The sequence below is a fragment of the Schistocerca nitens genome, chromosome 1 (genome assembly GCF_023898315.1).
Source record: "Schistocerca nitens isolate TAMUIC-IGC-003100 chromosome 1, iqSchNite1.1, whole genome shotgun sequence".
NCBI classification, from domain to species: Eukaryota; Metazoa; Arthropoda; class Insecta; order Orthoptera; family Acrididae; genus Schistocerca; species Schistocerca nitens.
The window spans coordinates 1,094,983,118-1,094,999,787 of NC_064614.1; the positions used below are offsets into that span (position 1 = coordinate 1,094,983,118).

The 16,670-nt window shown below is 39.5% G+C and overlaps 1 protein-coding gene across 2 annotated transcripts in view; it reads right to left on the reverse strand.

Annotated features, from left to right (window-relative positions):
* The window catches only part of LOC126238324 (coiled-coil domain-containing protein 149), a 52,771-nt gene that overhangs the window by 21,585 nt on the left and 14,516 nt on the right, over window positions 1–16,670 (reverse strand). For both annotated transcript variants that reach the window (XR_007545318.1, XM_049947783.1), the window contains 5 exons: window positions 15,152–15,268; window positions 14,347–14,519; window positions 11,409–11,481; window positions 10,498–10,582; window positions 8,097–8,241 (listed from right to left, as the gene is read on the reverse strand). Coding sequence is in view for 1 of the 2 variants with exons in the window: in XM_049947783.1 (XP_049803740.1) it covers window positions 8,097–8,241; window positions 10,498–10,582; window positions 11,409–11,481; window positions 14,347–14,519; window positions 15,152–15,268 (593 nt within the window). In the remaining variant the exon portion in view is untranslated. The remainder of the gene's footprint in view (window positions 1–8,096; window positions 8,242–10,497; window positions 10,583–11,408; window positions 11,482–14,346; window positions 14,520–15,151; window positions 15,269–16,670) is intronic.

Genomic DNA, 16,670 nt, shown 5'->3' on the forward strand with positions numbered 1-16,670 from the left:
TCCACGCTGCCCTCCAATACTAAATTGGTGATCCCTTGATGCCTCAGAACATGTCCTACCAACCGATCCCTTCTTCTGGTCAAGTTGTGCCACAAACTCCTCTTCTCCCCAATCCTATTCAGTACCTCCTCATTAGTTATGTGATCTACCCATCTAATCTTCAGCATTCTTCCGTAGCACCACATTTCGAAAGCTTCTATTCTCTTCTTGTCCAAACTATTTACCGTCCATGTTTCACTTACATACATGGCTACACTCCATACAAATACTTTCAGAAATGACTTCCTGACACTTAAATCTATACTCGATGTTAACAAATTTCTCTTCTTCAGAAACGCTTTCCTTGCCACTGCCAGTCTACATTTTATATCCTCTCTACTTCGACCATCATCAGTTATTTTGCTCCCCAAATAGCAAAACTCTCATTTCCTAATCTAATACCCTCAACATCACCCGACTTAATTCGACTACATTCCATTATCCTCGTTTTGCTTTTGTTGATGTTCATCTTATATCCTCCCTTCAAGACACCATCCATTCTGTTCAACTGCTCTTCCAAGTCCTTTGCTGTCTCTGACAGAATTACAATGTCATCGGCGAACCTCAAAGTTTTTATTTCTTCTCCATGGATTTTAATACCTACTCTGAATTTTTCTTCTTGCTCAATATACAGATTGAATAACATCGGGGAGAGACTACAACCCTGTCTCACTCCCTTCCCAACCACTGCTCCCCTTTCATGTCCCTCGACTCTTATAACTGCCATCTGGTTTCTGTACAAATTGTTTCAGGGTTTCCTCAATTACAGTATTGTTGTTAAAAGACCTGAGAAGAGCAGACATCTGACCATTCAAGGTGAGCTTATGCATCACTCATATTTCATATATAAATGAGTGGTTGGTTGCCCTCAAGTTTTGTTTTTGTTGTTTCCAGCAATGTGTTCAGCTGCTGACCTCGCAAAAAGGAACAGTTAAATATGCTGTTTTAAAGAGCAAACTGTTTTGTCATTGGAAAAGCAAAAGCCATTGTCAATGCTCCTGGAGTAAAGACGATCAAGACACTGCTGAAGATGTTGCCCAGTGAGACAGGTCCATGGAGAATTACAATAGATGGCAAAATCGTCAACAAAAAGGGAGCTGGAGATGCTCGGTGGTAGACAGGCCATGATAGGGTTAATGGCGATAGCAAAGAGGACGACACTCAAGACGGAACTCTGAGGCACACCGTTTTCCTGGATAAAGATGTCCGACAAAGCAGAACCCACATGCACCCTGAAACTCGATTTTTTAATGATGCCTGAAGCCACGGAAGCCCCACGTGTAAAGAGTACGGAGGATACCAATTCTCCAGCAGGTGTCGTAGACCTCCAAATCGAAAAACACGGCCACAGTCTGGGATTTCTGCAGAAAACCATTCATGACATGGGTGGACAAAGAAATGAGATGGTCAACTGCAGAATGCCGTGCTCAATTTCCACACTGTGCATTCGTCAGTAAATTGAGAGACTTGAGCCATCATGCCAGCCGGGCATGAATCATACATTCCATCAACTCACAAACACAGCTGGTAAGAGAGATGGGGTGGTAGCTAGAAGGAAAGTTTTTGTCCTTACTGGGCTTAGGTACAGGTATGACAGTGGCTTCACGCCAGTATCTGGGAAATGTGCCCTCTGCCCAGATGCGGTTGTACGTGTTTAAGCAGAAAGTGCTTGCCCGTAAGAGAAAGATGCTGCAACATCTGAATGGGAATGGCGTCCAGCCCTGGGGTAGAGAATTGGGATGAACTGAGAGCATAATCGAACTCCCTCATGGTAAAGATGGCTTTGTAGCACTCATGAGTCGGAGAACAGAAGGGTATCACCCAAGCCTCCTCCGCTCGTTTCTGATGGAGGAAGGCAGGGTGATAGTGGGAAGAGCTCAAAACTTCCACAAAATGGTGGCCCAAGGTGTTGGAGATAGCAATAGGGACCACAATAACATCGTCTGCTACTTTGAGGCCGGAAATGGGGGAACGGATCTTGGTCCCAGAGAGCCGTCGGAGGTTGGCCCTCATGACAGAGGGGGGGTTGGAACTGTTAAAAGAACTAGTGAATGAAATCCAGCTAGCTCGTTTGCTATCCCGAAGAATGTGATGACACTTTGCGCACATCTGTTTATAATGAATGCAGTCTGCCATCATAGGATGATGGTTAAATATGTGGGGAGCATATGCCTCCATGTGCGAATTGCATCGTGGCATGCCTCAGTCCACCAAGGGACTGGGACACAGTGTGGTAAAGAGGAAGTGCAAGGAATGGAATGTTCTGCAGCAGTAAGGATAACATTGGTTAGATAGTCCACCTGGTCATCACAACTGGGGAAAATCTTGTTTTTCGAAGGTCACCAGGGAGGAGTACAGCTGCCAGTCAGCCTTAGTAAGCTGCCATTTGGGCATGCACATGGATGGGGTAGGAGTCCGCAAACAGGGAGCACACAAGAAATGGTCGCTTGAGTAGGTGTCTGAAAGAACGAACCACTCAAGACAGTGGGCAAGCTCGGTAGTGCAAAAGGATAGGTCCAAATGGGAATAGGTGTGTGAGGAGTCGGAAAGGAAAGTGGGTGCTCCAATGTTAAGGCAGAAGAGGTTTAGTTGGTTAAGAAGGTCAGCCAAGAAGGCAGGTCCTGGGAGAACCTCAAACGTGATGATGCACATTAAAGTCACCGGGTAGCAAAAATGGGGGAGGTAGCAGCCCAATAAGCTGAAGGAAGTCTGCCCTAGTGACATTGAATGACGGAGGTACATAAATGGTACGTACACAGGGAAAAAGTCAGGCGGGAAAAAAAAAGGTGAACTGCAACAGCTTGAAGACGGAGAGCCAGGGAGAGGGGTTGACTATGAATGTCATCCCGTATGAGCACCATGAAACCCCCATGAGATGAAATGCCGACCTCAGGGGGAAGGTCAAAACAAATTGGTAAGTAATGTGAAAGTTCAAAGCGGCCATGAGAGCACAATTTCGTTTCCTGAAGGCAGAGTACAAGGGGATGCCACGAAGCTAAAATCAGCCGTAAATCCTCTTTGTGGGACCAAAGGCTGCAAATGTTCCATTGGAGGACAGTCATGAGGAGGAAGAGATGTAAGGGTGTCAACTCAGCGGTCGCCAAGTGACAGCCAGTGTAGAGTTGCAACTACAGGGCACAGAAGCAGAAGGATCCTGCCCCATGGGGTCCAGAAAAGCATCGGCTTGCTTGTGCAATCATTCGGTGGACTCAAACACCAAAAAACCTCGAGTTGGCGAAGGTGAAGACCATTTGCCTTCGGTGGACTTATTTGAGCCTTTCTGGTTAGAGGAAGACTGGTGTTGTTTGGCTGGAGGGATGGAGGAAGTCTTCACGGAAGTACTACTCCTGTCCTTTCCTGCCTACTGGTTGTGTAGCTGGTGGCTTCGCCCCTTGTGGCGAGAGTTGGACGGTTTGTTTTACAGCGGGACAGGAGGATGGCAATGCTACCTTGACACTGGGCGATTTCACAACCTCAGAGCTGAATTTGTGGTCGCATGTCTGTGTGGCCACATTCTTCATGGAGGGAGGGGTAACAAGAAGAGAACTATAGGTGCCAGACAGGAGAATACAGGGTTTGCGAGTAGCCTGTAACTTGCGAGCTACTCGATAAGGCACTTTTTCCTTTACCTGAAGCTCTTGGACAGCCTACTCATCAAGATACATGGGACAATCCCAAGATGAGGCAGCATGGCCACCATTGCAGTTGATACAGCGGAGAGAAGGAGGCGGACAATCGCCCTTGTGTGCATCCCTACCACAGGTTACACATTTGGCTGGGTGTCGACAAGATGTTCTACTGTGGTTGAAACGATGACACTGGTAGCAATGCATCGGGTCGGAATGTATGGCCAGACTGTGATAATTTCGTAGCTTGATCTTTGATGGCAGCACCACTCTATCAAAGGTGAGGAAAAGAGTGCGGGTGGGCACTAAGGAGGAATCTACCTTTTTCATTACATGATGGACACCAATGAAACCCTGATTAGAGAGGTAAGATTGGATTTCTGCCTCAGTTAGACCGTCGAGCAGCCTGGTGTAAATTACACCACGGGAAGAATTCAAAGTTCTATGGGCCTCGACACAAACAGGGTAGCCATAGAGAAGCGAGGCAGCAAGCAGTTATGCTTGAGAATCAGAAGCAGTCTCCAAAAGCAAAGTGACAGTCTGTAAATGAGAGCAGGATTTCACAGGGCCAGCAATTGCATCAACACCTTTCTGAATAATAAACAGATTTACTGTGGGGAAGGACTGACCAAATTCAGTACGTGAGACCACAAGGAACCATGGTGCAGCAGGAAGGGTCTTCGAATCATTAGCCTCATTACGTTTACATTTTGCAGACGTTGATTGGGAAGCTGATTGACTCATTGTGAGAAAATCCCCCATGATTGCCAACGTCTCTGATGATGCGCTCCTTCCAACTGGGGGCTCCCTTCAAGGGGGCACACCCGCCTTAGGTGATTGTTCACATCTCAGGTCACACCTCCCGAACATCTGACAGAGGGACCAATTGGCAATTTGGGAAGGTTGCAACTCATTCAACCACCCCTCCCTGGGCCTGGCCGGTACCAAGGGGTACGTGCAAACCCTACCTGTTGACCCAGGGCTGGGAATTACACGTTACCCAGTCACCTGTTATGTGTCAGATGCATGGGCCGGCATTCAGGAGTACACAGGGAGGAAGAAGAAAAAGAGGAACCTCAAATGCCAAAGTGGAGGAATGAGAGGAGAAGGGAAATGAAGAAAGGAAAAGGGAGCAAAGAACAAAGGTGAGACTGTTCCTACATCAGCAACAGACAATGCACAACATTCCCAATAACATCCTAACATGTTCCCCAAGGGACGCAAAAAAGAATAGCAAGAGGACAGACATGTAGCACGGATGGGAAAAAGTGCTGCAAAGGCTAGTGTCCCATGCCCTTGGTAGCCAAGCACGAACCCGTCAAAGAGTGGCGAGCCCCTGGGGGCCACAGTTATTGTCACAGTTTCCAGCAGTTTTCATAAGATGCGTGTCTGAACGCCTTCCTTATCTGAATGTAGCTGCAATTACTGATGTCTGACGCTAATGAAACTTGGCAGACATGTTTGTATGTTGTTCTAATATTCTCAAAGGGTGTGATACCTCTGGAAACACATCTTTATGTTACGGTACTTTACAAAACTGGCAGTAATATCTTGTTTCACTTCTTTTACAATGCACTGCACAAACTCTGCATGGCCGGGCTAGATATTTCCTTTTTCCACTTCTCACAAAAGTTTGAATAGTATGTTCTTTCACGTTCCCTGACAACCCCAGGTGGATCTTTAACAGGTACTCGTTTTGTAGGTCGCATTGCTTCAGTTTCCTCCACAGTTGCTGCACCAACTTGATGGTCACTTGTCTAGACTCTTTCAACTTCTTTTAGGAATATTTTATATATTTTTTGTATATCTGGATTTAGGTTTCTGTACCCTTTGTATGTGTTAATCAAAGCACAATTTATTAGAAACTGTTATAGCCGTGAGCGACAGTGAGCGGTGCATGGCAGAGAATGGAGACAAAGCCACCAGGCAAGGGAGCTGCTGGAGGTATTACTAACAATGAACAGACAGGACAGACAAACACTACGACCGATCAGGCCACAATACGAGACAAGCAAGCAAGAACTGAGATGATAAACATGGCGAGACAACAACAACACAGGAACACTCCAAACAACGACAGTATGTATCTCAACACACAGAATTGGAATGCAGTACAGCCGAGATGCACACGCGAACTGCGGCAAGTAACAGACTGCCGGGGTAACGCTGCGCAGCTACCTAAATACATGACGGCAGGAAACACAATTGGCCACGGACTTCACATGGTACAGAGAGTGGCACACTCGCACAGTGAGGCTCGCAGTGCTAGCACGCACCTGAGCACAGATACCCCCAGTGGGTATCCAGGTCCATACCCTCTGGCGCACATTCAACTTCTGTGCCTTCTGACACCAGAGAAACAATACTACTTTCTTTGTCCATTGACTGATTTTCCACATTGTTCCACAATACAAAAGATATCGATCAGCTCTGTACACACCTTTCATAAATTTATTGTAGATCACAATACATTTTGGTTTCTGTATGATTTCCCATTGTATTTTTTTCCTGTTGCAACAATGGCTGCATCGTGAATTATTGTTATCGTTATCAACTCCCTTTCACCTTTCCATACCTGCGGAAAAAGTCACCTTCTCTTCAAAATGTAGTGTCACCTTTCTTTAGAGATTTGACTTCTGTTTGTAGACACTGACAGAGACCTCTACTGATGCGAATTGCATCACAAACTCTTGTTTTCCTTTCTAGAAGTGTTTCGGCAATAGCTCTACTGTCTTGATAAACGTGGTGCCACATGCCACAGTGAGGTGAAAGTACAGAGAGAAATAGTGTCTTGAAGATTTTTTCCTTCCCCACTGGATATTTCTAGACTGGAGATATATCCACTTATGCTTTTGCAAACCATATGAACAAGCAAACAAAATCTGATAAGTTTTCCACGATTATATGACTGGAAACAAAGCAGTCCTCTCCATGATATCATTTTGCTTCATCAAGAGAATGCTCCTGTTCAGGTTTATACACAATCTGAAATTTATCTAGGAGGTATTTTAGCACAAGTTCAATTATGTAGAGTGTCTTTTTCTACCCACTCCGTAAGGAATTGTCATTGAAATGCCATGATTTCCATATATGCGCGAATTGATTGCTGCTCATTAGCTTGTCAAATATTGGTGTCTCTGTTAGAGGATCTGTTGACCAATAATCCTTCAAATAATCTTTTTTTATTTGCCCATTAAGATTATCATGCCCAGAAATTTTTTCAGTTCAACAGCAGAGATATTTGTAAATTTGGGACACTTGAGAGACTCATTATAATGGTTTTTGTTTGTATTGTTTGTGATACTAGTCTGATTGTGATGACATCTGATCGAACAATTCAGCCCTACAAATAATATCACAGTGCTTATAATGCTATGCATCTCATTGGGAAGCATTTTTAAACCTGGAATTACTCTAAATGTTTCTAGAATAATGTTCTTGTTGTTCTTCAGAAACTTCCACTGTCAGAAGCTTTGTCAGCTAAATCATTCACAATTATTTCACTTTGGTTGATTACAGCCATGTGGTTTTCTTCTTCACTTCTACTACCACTATCAGTTACATCATCTGAATCACTCGGAACATCAGAACAATTGTCTGCAAACAGTTCAGCAAGAATCTCACTTTCCATCAACCGTTTTCACTTCATACAGCACAAGGCATCAACTACAATACTGACTATTTCGAGGTACTGATTATTGGCAGTAAAATGAAAGATAAAAGTAAGTTAATACAGTTGTTCACTGCACTGAACCCTCCAACTCATGTACAACCTTTTGTTAAATTGAAATAGTTACTGGCATGAGCAACAGGTCTCAGAAAATGCTTGCAGAATGAAAAACATAAATTTATGTGACCCATTCCTGACAGTTGGATGTGGAAAAACATAAATCTACATGAACCATAAGCAATGCATTGATAATCAGTGATATCTCCATCCCCTGCAATGCAGAAACTGCTATTCATAGAGGAAAAATGAACAGGACCTTTTTTGTAGGAAATTTAATGTAGTTTAATTTTGTATTGGGAAACATTACTGCTAGAAGCTGCGGTTTTGGAGTTACTCATGGAAAACAAACAAAAAAGTGACCTTCAAACACTCCCTACACCACGGTGAGGCCGTTTTTAGTATGTTGTACATTACACTCTCTGCTACCACTACACAAAAATTTGCCATTATATGGTTTTTCCCTCTATTCAACAATTTTTAGTGTTTTTCGACTGAGCTAAACAATCTAGCATCCTTCAGAAAAGGAGTAGGATAAAAAAGCAGAAGCTAGCTTTAATAACTACACAAAGAACATTTATAATAACTTTCAGAACAATTAGTACAACAAAGAGAAATGTCTATAACATGGCTTCTAATTAACAAACTTAGAAATTTTGCAAATGTTAAAAGTCTTATCTCGAGAGTGACTATTTTCACTTCACCTGTTAGCTTTTTTCTGATGTGACAATGCCAGAGTCTTGTCACCCAGCGCCTCAAGAAGTGCAAGGCAGAGACTTTTCAGATCTGCCACAGTGGCTGCAGTATTTGGTAGCTGTGTAGCAGTGCCATTTTCAAGAAGTTGTTGCACTGAAAGAGAAAAGTCAGGCTGTTAATGACAGTTGGTGACTAAACCAATTTCTTCTTCTTGTGTCTTAGTTGTGGTCATAACAACAGAATACCTGTCACATTTTACAATGATGAATTTAACAATAATTAAAAATTGCATTTTTTTAGTGAGATACAAAAAGGAGGGTCAAAATGAAAAAAAACTAATATTTATAAGACCTATAATCTGTTTGGAGCACAATGTGGAGGTAAAATATTTAAGAAATGTATTTCTATACCATTTAGCTAATATAATATCTGTGTTAAAACTGCACTGTCGAAGATGACATACTTATGTGTCCTATCTTTTTCAAATTTCTTGACAAGAGTTCTGTCTTCTGTGATGAAAATAGTTGGTTACTGTCCAATGATGGCCTTCTAAGCCAAAGGCCAGTAAATGAACACTATACAGTATCCACAGTTTCTGTTTTTCATTGATACTTGTCTGTCTAGTTTTGTGTCAAATTCTTCAGTACGCAAAAAATGACACCTAACAATTTTGTGCAACAAGATTCAGATATTTTCGGGACATGGCTGTTGAGTTTCACAATTGTGAAGTACCTGATCAACAAGGTTGTCTCTGATGAGAGCCATCTCCTAGATCCCATACCATGCACGTTTTGACAACCTTTGGAAAATTACCTGCGCGAATAAACTGCCATTGTCTTGCTCATACATTCCCGAAGACTGATGATTAATTCTGATCTGTCATGCTTTGGCAGTGCAAAAACCTGAACAGAGACTGTTTTGTTCAACAGGATGCAGTTCTAGAACCCTGAGCCTTTTCTGTACTTGAAGGTAATTTACTGATGGCAACAACTGAATTTGAAGTTAAATTCAAAATGCAGTGAATCAACAGCAATGGAGAACCACAAAATTAAAAGTTTTCAAGATCGTAATTTCCTAACATCCAGACAGTTTCACACTACAAAATAAACTGAACACATTCAGTTGTTACAAAACACTGATTGACAATACAAAATAATTCTGAGAAAGAATGTTTTCAAGATGCATTAATGAGCTATCACTAAAACTATAGGTTCAAACTGTTCTGTGTCAAATCATACAAAAGAGAGCCCCGCTAACACAATTTTATACAAAATAATGATTACTTGAATGATTAGTAGAAGTATAGTAGTAATTTTCTAAACAGGGTATGTTAGTTGTTTCAATATGACAGCCCATGTTAGTGACAACTACTACCTTTAGTTGCTATTGGGGCCTGTCTACATCTCATCTGTCTATCCTTCTAAACCCAAGAATACCGAACCCACTTTATGCTATTTTTTATTTCTGTACTTAAGAGGATAATCATTTCTCATATAATGCACACTGTTTGTCCCTCATTTTTGTATAGAATCGATGTTCCATACTCAACAGCCTCAGCCTTGGCAGAATTATCAGACAAAATAAGTAGCAACACACCAATTTACAGAAAATGATGGGACACACTCTATCCTTCTAAACAACGTAATACGATTATGGTATCTATTAATTTTTTATATCAACAGTTAAGTTTCAGACAGCATATTATGGGAGAAATGATCTCTTAATATGTGCAGGTAATACTAGGTACATGGGTGCAGCGTATCTGGAAGACAGGAAGATGAATTTAGCATCTCCACCTGATGAGGGGCACATATGGCTTGGAAGTGTGTTGTGGCCATGGAAGAACAGCATTCACAATAACAATAAGTGTTTCATAAAAATGAAACACAGCAAGTTTTTTAAGTGTCATTCTGATAGTCATTCTCTGATGTTTGATCCATCTAAATGTATTCACATTGTACAGTCTAACGAGACAAGAGATCTGTAAGCAATCAAGCACTTGTAATATGATTATGGTATACACACTGATGGGAGTTATCTGTGATGTGGTCATATTTGATGAGGATTATAGCTATCTTTTGGCCTCAAGCACTGAAGACACTGCAAAGGAAAAGAAGGCCACTTAGAACAACAGATCACGGTTATTCAGAGTGGATTAACAGGTCTGAACCTTAATTAATTCATGACACAAGTGACTTTAGAAAGTTTATTATGTGCCAATTATTGATCAGCACCACAGACAGGATACAATCTAAAAAATAACATGAAAACTCTGTTGCTTGATAAGTTTCCTTCCCTTTAGCTCTAAGGCAAGACCTGCTTGGATAATCAGTTAGCTAGTGGTAGTACGAAAGGAAAGAATATAGCACTCAAACCACATACTTATGAAACAGAAAAATCTTTAGTTACCTTGCTTATGAGACATTATCATTCCAGTGCTGCTGTTACTTCCCAGTTTCACAGCTCCCTTATTGCGTTTCTTATCCAACATGCTCTGTTAAGGTAAATAATGTCAACATTACAAGTTAGCAAAGGTTAGTAGGAAAATGACTACAAGCACTAAACATTAGAAGTTATAAATGTCATGCAAACCAATGAAAACATGTTTTACTGTCCTATTTTCCAATGCTCATTGTTAGTCATACTAAAAATATAGTAAATTGATTAAGTTTCTTTTGAAACTACAACATGAAATTTTATCGATCTGTAAAACATTTGAAAATAAAAGTGAAATACTTTTCAGCCCTAACCACTACAAGTAGCCTGAGAATTTCTGAATGATTTACAAATTCTCATGTTTATATTTCATGTTTCTCTTTTATTCTTTCACCAAGCAGCAACAATATGGATTACATGTGACAAATTAAAAATGTATGCTAAACTGGGACTTGGAACAAAACACTCCATTTTATGGGCAGTGAGTCAACATTTACACCATATGAGCACAACCCCCACAGACTGACTCAAAGCTTGATCTCATCACAATCTTCTCCCTTTTCCTTCCAAATTCCACACAGGGTGTGATATAGTGCTATAAGACATCTCAACACGGTTACACTTGTTATAAGCAATCAAAAGAACTTTGTCTCATTAACCATATTGCTTGTGTACACTAACTGCGTCCCAATTTCTCCTCCCTCCCACTACCTCCCCTCCTGAACTCTCTCTCTCTCTCTCTCTCTCTCTCTCTCTCTCTAAATGAGAGACAGAGAGAGAGAGAGAGAGAGAGAGAGAGAGAGAGAGAGAGAAGGGGGACCGGGGAGAAGTAACGAGAACAATATGGATAACAACAATTCCAAATAAAGCTTTGCAAGCCTTACCTTATACTTCACGACTGTCTGATTTGACAATTCTTTTTCTTCTTCACACTGTTGCAGTCGGTCTTGTAAATATCTATGGAATTGAAACAATATTTTGAACACAATTACACAAGAAATGGAATAAATAATCAGTTACTAGAACACAAGATCATTTTTGTCTAAAGTATTACCATAAACAAATTATCTATCATCGTCTTTACCCATGCGTGCACACACACACACACACACACACACACACACACACACAAAACCATTACTACGACAATACTCACGTACACTCAGAATAGAACAAGAGAGAGAGAGAGAGAGAGAGAGAGAGAGAGAGAGAGAGAGTGTGTGTGTGTGTGTGTGTGTGTGTGTGTGCATGCGCGCACGCATGTGTGTACATGCATGTGCACGTGCGCATGCGCATGCGCAACAGTTCCAATGACAAGCAGTCAGCCTCCATTTTTGTATGTCCGTCCATCAGTAAGAACATCATCAAAATGAATGAATTCTGGCCTTTCCCTCAATTGTCACTCAATCTTTTTTCAACAAGTACTTTCTATTATCATAAAGATATGTACCCTTTGAAGATTCTTTTACAACTAACAATATAAAGCATTTACATTATAAATTTTAACATAAAATAAATGATCCTATTTCATTATCTTGTTTTTTACTGAAATTTGTTTAAGTGCAAATTTATGGCTTTCACTTTAGCCCACATCAACATATGCATTAACAAATGACAAGATATGGAAACTTTCACTACACTATTAGCAAAACTTTAACCTCCACATCTAACAGACAATAAACTTAAAGCAATTGATTTAGGCACTTAATACAGCCCCTTTTGCTCTCACGAACGCACAGCACAGCGTGGCATGGACACCACTAGAGACCAAAATCAAAGGGAGGCCTTCGTGGTCCATTATCTTGCCGAAGGCACAGATTGTTTTTGGGATGTGAAGATGAAGAAATGGACGCACAGAATCAAACAGTAGTTACTGCATCTTTCACTGGTGAGAATAAAATGAGACATATGTGTTGGTTGCCCCATTTCACCCTATGTAAACATCACCCACAAAAGAGTACTCCCACGGCCAGCAACAACAGTGTCCTGCTGGTAAACAGGATACGTCACCACACACAATTCTGGACCAACATGTACCAATGTCATCAGATCATGTACCAACATGTACCATGACTCAATAATCTAGGTGACACTTCCACACTTTGAATGTCCAATGGCAGTGTTCCAGCATCCACTCTAATCTCTATACCCTGAGATGTGCATTGAAAAGGGTACACATCTGGAGCAGAGACTTCCATATTCTATAACAATGAGGTAGCTCTGAATTATACAGGTACTTGAGGCACATTCTGAATAAGACAGAATTTGAGGTTTTGAAGCTACTTGGGTTTTAAGTTGCTTGAGGAGTTAAAATTAACGTGTGGCAAAAAAAAAAGAATTAAACTAAATTTTTTCTGCGTGCTTGGAAGGAAAGAGCAAGAAGGATATTCAGGTGACATTTTTAATTTTAAAATACGAAAATTACAAACAATAATTCAGATTTATAAGTAATTTCCAGCGTAAAAGGATGAGTTGGTTTAAAAAAAGATATTCTATAGAAATCGTTTGAGTCTGTGCACAAATATGCTCAAATTCTGGAAACAGAAACCTTCTTGCAGAGTTACAGAAGTTGATAAATCATAGTAATCTGACTAAAAGGCAATAAAGGGTGATTTTAATCAAGAAAGTATGGCAGAAAAAAATACTGATTGTGTAGCAGAAAACTCTGGGTACAATACTAGAAATAATGAAGGTTATATGTTAATAGAATTTGTGTTGAACAACACGTTTGTCCTTCATCCATTCTCCCAGAAGAAAACAAATCCCATAGCAACTTGATAAGGACCTAATGAAAATAAAATTTCCTCCATTATATCAAACAATGAAGAAATTTTACAGGCTGTTATAGTTTTAAACCACTTTTGAGCTGCAAATAATCACAAATCTGTAAGATGCAGAGTAAAAATACATAAAAAGCTAGAAATAAACAGACTCATTAGGCAGGAGAGAATATCTAGATTACAAGGATTTGTATTAGAATACATAGAGGCAATGATTGGAAGTTCTGATGGTGTGTAAATAATTTAAAGAGCAAGATTAAATTAAGTATGCAATTAAGCTCATTATTTTAGAAAATGAAGATTATATGAGCATACACAAAAGGGACAATTGTTATACATGCAAATTTTCAGTAAAAAAAAAAAAAAAAAAAAAAACACTCTCTCTCTCTCTCTCTCTCTCTCTCTCTCTCTCTCTCTCACACACACACACACACACACACACACACACACAGAATTTCAGCACAGTAGCTGACAATTAAAGTCTTTTCTAAATGGTACCATCTTCTCCCCCACCTCAATTTCAAAATTCTCTTATTGTGTGATGATTTTGTCATTACAAGACTTGCTCTCCAGCTTACATTGGCATTTATTTTCATGAAAACTATTTAGAATAATTTCTATCCCTTTTAACTGTGGAGATATAGCAGTACCTCTTGATACGTCCTATAAGGTGAAATCACTCAGAATTGTTACTACAGTTCATCACCTACACACGATTAAGGTCACTACACTGGACGTCAGTTTGCACAGCATATGAAATACTGGGAACATTATGAACATTGCTTCCAATACCAAATCTATAGTCTGATACAGAATAAACTTAACACAATTTATCCCATATGAAAAATGCAGAAAACATTTCAACAGAAGCTTTTTTTCCACACACACACACACACACACACACACACACACACACACACACAAGTTAATCTCACTTGTATTGCATGTTCAAAGCATCAAGACAGATTACTATCGCTGCTACCCTTCACAATTATGACTTTAGGGTTTATTCATGAAATTAATAAAACATAATGTGTCTCACCTATTTTCCATGACCAAAGCATCTACGTCCATAACCTTGTTACTGTCACCCTTCAAAACTACATGGAGTTCGTGGTTCAGTCGGTGAACTTTACACTTGTATGCATCTCGTTCTGTCACTAAATCCTCCTTTTCATCCAGAACAGCCTGAAGATCAAGAGCCATCTGTGTGCACTGTGGGGATTGCTAGCATTAATATCACACACTCTCAATAAAACATTACTGTTGTGTTGATTTTACACAAAACATATTCCAATGGTTTGTAACTTAACCATATCAACAAAATTCAAATGTTTACAAATTTTGAGAAACATACTCTCCTTTTTGATTTCCTGATGGAAATAAAATGAGAGGCAAAGAGGTGGGAGATGAGTCACTCACAATCAGATCAAGAAATGTTCGTACAACGCAAAGCAACAAATATGTGCAAAATTATAGTCATAGGTGTATGGGGCAATGACAAAGAGACAGTAAGAGGCCTTCTGCAGGCTTTAGTGAATGGGTGGGTAGTGTTACTGCTCAAATCCACAAAGAATGGGGGAAATAGATGATATCATCACAACACACTAGAAACTGAGTCACGAAGTATGCTCAATGAAGGAGATAAATATTTAAGAACTTTCTAGCAAAATTCGAATTTCAAATCCTCTAAGAGGAAGAAACATAGATTAGGTACAACAGCAAATAAAAGTTAGTATTTTAGCTATTTAATAATAAAAAATAGTATTGTAACCACAGAGTTTTAATTATGTTGTGTTATTAATGAGCCTGTAAGAAATAATAAGTAAAAATGAATGGATCAATACCCTTTGATTCAGTGTCTCCAACTGCTGAACTAATTCTTCCCTCTGGTGGGAAGGAAATGCTTCATTATCTCTGACAATCGGAGCATTACGCTGCTGATTTAAGTGCTCTCTGAGTACCTAAAAAATAACATCAATCTTATGTATTGGAGAAGACTTGGATTAATACAGAGATGAAAAAGTTCAATACTGAAATATTTATTAGGTTTTAGCACAGTGTAACTCCAAGGCTTTTCATAATAGTGTAAAATTTTTCTGTACATTGAGTATGAATATTAATCTATCTTAAAGTCTCTAGGGCTGACAGATAATCTTCTACAGTATATGCATCAAACTCTCTTTTGTTTCTTATTTAAGACCTACCATCTGTAACACACCTTAGAAGTCATTTCGTCATGAAACCATTGTTAAAATTTTTTGTCATATGTAGTATGGCAACACAGAATCTATTAGCTTTAGACATGTTTTGTTTGTAAACTGCCATAGTTAATGTTACAATTTATAGTCAAGCATGTACACAATTTACTTACAGCGGTACACATGCAGCCTGAAGACTAGACAATTTTATTTCATTAGTTCAACTCTCAACCTATTTGTATTGAGTTTGCAATTTTTAATCCTCACTTGCTTTACCAATCCATGTAAGCTAATCTGACAACAGCTGACATTTATTAGAAGTCTAAGAGTTCACAAGAAATTAAAATTTGTACCAATTTAAGTCTTGGATTGGATACTCTTAGACATTATTTATACTCCCCAGAAACAACTTTCTTCGTCAACATAAGCCCTTAATATTTGTACGCTAGGAGCTGTTTTGGAGTTCAGAAATACAATACAATTTAAGTATTTAGTATTTCAATATTAACTAACCCCAGCAAGTTTGATGAAATGTGAAATGTATTTTGGATAACTTGTCACTTAAATTTTCCAATGAGATAAATTCTTAAAAAGGTAATTACTTTGTGTAATAAGTAATTTTGCAAATTATGTATTTCATCAATTTATGTTCTGCTTCTATCTTGCAGTAATTTATATAGTCATATAAACTTTGCAGTTATTACCATACTATATTGAGTACTACTGTGACACAAATTGCTTTGCAATCTATAGTGTCTGGATTACTGCATATTTTTAAACTAAGCTGCCATTATAGCTCGTCATCAAACTTTGTTATCTTTGCTAAACATAGGAATATAAGTCAACTGTTATGATATTAAGTAAGTATGAGTATCACAGATAACTGATCAAAGATTGCAATTTCAGTTACAAGTACTATTAACTGAAATAGAATATGGAAACTCCAACTGAAGTGACTGGTGCCCAGCAACACATGATTCAATGCTTAACAACTGATCACATTACTTAGGGAATCGACCGATACCCAGCCTAAAGATTCCAAGCACTTTTTTTTTTTTTTTTTTTTTTGGGTTGGGGGGGGGGGGCAGTAGCTTTAGGGCGCAAAACAGGTTAGGTTATAAGCACCCATAGCCCTGAGTTAAAATGGGTGGGTTGTTTTCTACGA